The sequence below is a fragment of the Salvia hispanica genome, chromosome 5 (assembly GCF_029641045.1).
Source record: "Salvia hispanica isolate PSC_SH4W2 chromosome 5, Shi_PSC_v1, whole genome shotgun sequence".
Taxonomy (NCBI): Eukaryota; Viridiplantae; Streptophyta; class Magnoliopsida; order Lamiales; family Lamiaceae; genus Salvia; species Salvia hispanica.
The window spans coordinates 41,592,872-41,596,698 of record NC_142696.1 but is presented as its reverse complement, the minus strand read 5'-3'; the positions used below and the strand labels follow the sequence as shown (position 1 = coordinate 41,596,698).

Sequence of the window (3,827 nt, the reverse complement as noted above, 5' to 3'; positions counted from 1 at the left end):
TTTACTATTTGGACGTGTCGAGAGAAACGAAGGACCTCTATAATTGATGAATGAATTTTGGGGAAATGGTGGGAGTGTATAACCTTAGATATATAAAGATTTCAGTGTACATTTGGTAACGGTTTTTGTCCATTCTCCAAAAAAACCCTACGTTCCGAAAATTCTATATGAACTTCTTTTTATTACGTACTACTCCCTTTAAATTACAATACTGTTCATTTCGGGAAAATTAAATATACCGAAAATTTACAAATTCTGCCTGTAGATATAGCGAATTAAAGGAATATTTTATACAGTATTATATTTTGGCATCCGCATTCCGATACCTGAAACCATCAATGATGGAGTACAAAAATTGTTGTATTGTAGTAGTACATTTTTACATAACTTTGACAAACATAATTTAATACTTTCTCCATTAGGTGAAGTTGGTCGTACTTTGATTCAACACAGATTTTAAGAAATGCAAGTGAAATTGGATTGAAAAAAAATTAGTGCAATATGATTCATATTTTTATAGTACTATACTATTAGTTTTATAATAAAATGTGAGTGAAAAATAATTTAGTAGAATGACGGTAAAGAAAGGTAAAAATGAAATGTGACAAATTTTGCGGGACATATACAAATGAAAATATTTGACAAACTTTTGTAGGCGCAAGGAGTACTATCTTTATACATATTGCAAAGTGTTAAAAAGCCATTTTGTAAAATGAATCAAAGTATTCATGACCTACTCATATTTTTTAATTGATAAAAAAAACTTGTTAGTTGTATGAGTGAAGGTTGAATTTGACATTAATTGGTCAAACTGGAAAAATATGTAAATAGTAATTATTAAAATTTAATATGCTTATAATTTGGGATCAACAATGAATGAAAATCTAAATTCTTTGTTAATTTAACTAATGTTTCCTGTTCCATCTGGAAGCCTAACAATAACATGCTACTATTATCTTATAGATACACAACTCAGTCAGTGGATGTGAAAAAAGAAAAGAAATGATAATAATAAAAAATGTATAGGATGATGTAAAATCAAATCGAGAGTAGTACAAGAACATAGAGAGCATAGTGTTGAGTAGAGAGAGAAGGCAAAAGAGTGGAGTCGGGTAGAGAGAGATGATTAGACAGAGAAATGCGGGCGTATGAAAGCAGACAAAAATAAGACTCCTAATGTGTACGTATATATGCAGTTGGCCTTTAGTATTTATGCATGCAATTTAACTCTGCCCATGAAAATCACAATTATCACTCTGTTTTTGTTCCTTTATGGGGATGTTTTTTCTTCCTATCAACTTTCAACCATATATTGTCATTGCCCTTGGCCCCCTTACCCTTACCCCTACCCCTACCCCCCCTCATCAAGTTTATTTAGGCAGCCTTTCATAACAATACCTGAGGAAGATGTTTCTTGAGAGATAAAACTTAAAAAGAGAGAGAAGAAGCTTTCTGCTTTACCCATTTCGTTTTTATTTATATTGCTAAAAGTGATGAGAGCTCAAAAGCTGCTGATTATATTACCCAAAGAAATAGGCTTCCCCTTTGATTTAGTATTTTTTATTATCTATCTCCTGTATATTCCGTAGCCCCAGAACCTGATCTTCTCCACTAATTAACCATCTCCTTAATTAATTAATCCTTGTAATGCTCACCAACATTGATCCCTCCGCCGCGCCGGAGCCCCCTTTCTCCTACGCCGCCACCAAGCGCAAGCGCCGCCCCGCCGGAACCCCAGGTATGTTTTTTACTTAATATATATACTTAGGTATGTAATTATGAATTGAATCAAATGAATTGAAAGCAGATCCGGATGCGGAGGTGGTGTCGCTGTCGCCGAAGACGCTGCTGGAGTCGGATCGGTACGTGTGCGAGATCTGCAACCAAGGGTTCCAGAGGGATCAGAACCTGCAGATGCACAGGAGGAGGCACAAGGTGCCGTGGAAGCTGCTCAAGAGGGAGACGCCCGTGGCGCGTAAGCGCGTGTTCGTGTGCCCGGAGCCCACCTGCCTCCACCACGACCCTTGCCACGCCCTCGGCGACCTCGTCGGCATCAAGAAGCATTTCCGCCGCAAGCACAGCAACCAGAAGCAGTGGGTCTGCGACAAGTGCTCCAAAGGCTACGCCGTCCAGTCCGACTATAAAGCCCACCTCAAGACCTGCGGCACCCGCGGCCACTCCTGCGACTGCGGCCGCGTCTTCTCCAGGTCCCTTTCTCTTTTAATTTTATTTTACTAATTCAAAGAAGAAGAAGAAGAGAGATTGTTTCATTCTCATTGTTTGACTACTATATTCTTTGCATATGGGGAATCAGGGAATCTTGTCTTTTCGCAGATTTTTCTTGTATTCAGTGCAGAATGTCTTGCTCTTCTCTCTATTTCTCTGCGAATATGTGTTCTTGGGCTATGGTCAAATCATTTTCTCAATCTCCCTAGACTACTAGGTTTTGACTCATTTGTCAGCCTATCTTTATTAATTCAAATGTATGCATGGAATAAGATAGCATTGTGAATAATTTGAATGATTTGTAGAAGTTGTAAGAAGGTAATGATGCGAAATGATTGTAGTCTTCATGAATGGGGTTTCAAACTTGAATCTCCAAACCCCATTTCTTCAAAAAATGTCCTTTTGCCCGACTTTGTTACTACACCTTTAATCATCACACTTTTCTATAGTACAATTATGTATATATGTATAATTTGATTTATTAATTTTGGTAGGGTGGAGAGTTTCATCGAGCATCAAGATGCTTGCAGCATGGGCCGCCTCCGCTCCGACGCCCACCCCCTCCAGCAGCCGCCCGCGTGCTTATCGCGGACGGCGCTGAGCCCTAGCCCCTCCAGCGACACCAATCTCAGCGCCCCGTGGCTCGCTCTCCCCAAGCCTAATGAGTCACTCTTCCTAACGAGTATCCGTCCCCCAAATCTCGAACTCCAGCTCTTGACAAAATCGAGCGGCGAGGAGCAATCCACTCAGCTGCAGCTCTCAATCGGCTCGTCGGAGATCAACGGCGACGCGGAGATGGTGAGCCGGTGCTCGCCGCGGGGGAGCAGCAATGCCGGCGCGAGGGTGAAGGATCAGGCGCAGGAGCAGCTGCGGGTGGCGATGGCGGAGAAGGCGTACGCGGAGGAGGCGCGGCACGTGGCCAAGCGGCAGATTGAGGCGGCGGAGCAGGAGTTTGCCAACGCGAAGCGGATCCGGCAGGCGGCGCAGGCGGAGCTCGACAAGGCGCAGGCGCTCAAGGAGAGCGCCACGAAGAAGATCAACGCCGCCATGCTCGAGATCACGTGCCATTCCTGCAAATCCAAGTTTCAGCAAGCGTTGTTCGCAGAGAATTCCAATTCCAATTCCAATTCTAATTCCATTGGATTGAATTTCATCTCGTCTGCGCTCAGAGGCTGGGAAATGAAGAAAGCGGATAAAAAATAATGAGAATAATAATAACTAAGTATAATAATAATACGCAAATTAATGAAATGAAGTATTTGCTGTGGTGTTAGATTTTTTTATTGGTATTTACTGTTAACTTTAATTTGTAGATTTTGCCATTTTGGATGTGTATTTTATTCCGTAGTCGTCTGCGGTAGATATATGTTGGAATGGGGTAATATTTGTGTTGTGATTTACTACTACTACTACATTTTTTGATTTGTTACTTTACATTTATTTTCCACAGGTTTATTATGGTTAGATATCATAATTTTGATGGAAGCTTTTGTTCAGCTACAATAATGTGAAATTTTGAGTGTATTTTTACTTTTTCTTACTTGTCGATTTCTCTTTGTGAAAAAGATGAAATGTCTTGCTATTCATCTGGCTCGCATTAA

At 40.7% G+C, this 3,827-nt stretch overlaps 1 protein-coding gene across 1 annotated transcript; it reads left to right on the top strand.

Annotated features, from left to right (window-relative positions):
• Positions 1-1,383: 1,383 nt before the first annotated feature.
• Positions 1,384-3,626, top strand: LOC125186987 (protein indeterminate-domain 16-like). Its single transcript, XM_048083482.2, has 3 exons — positions 1,384-1,738; positions 1,808-2,207; positions 2,721-3,626. Exons 1-3 carry the CDS (start codon positions 1,648-1,650, stop codon positions 3,427-3,429), a joined length of 1,200 nt encoding a protein of 399 aa, XP_047939439.1. The 5' UTR covers positions 1,384-1,647; the 3' UTR covers positions 3,430-3,626.
• Positions 3,627-3,827: the final 201 nt, after the last annotated feature.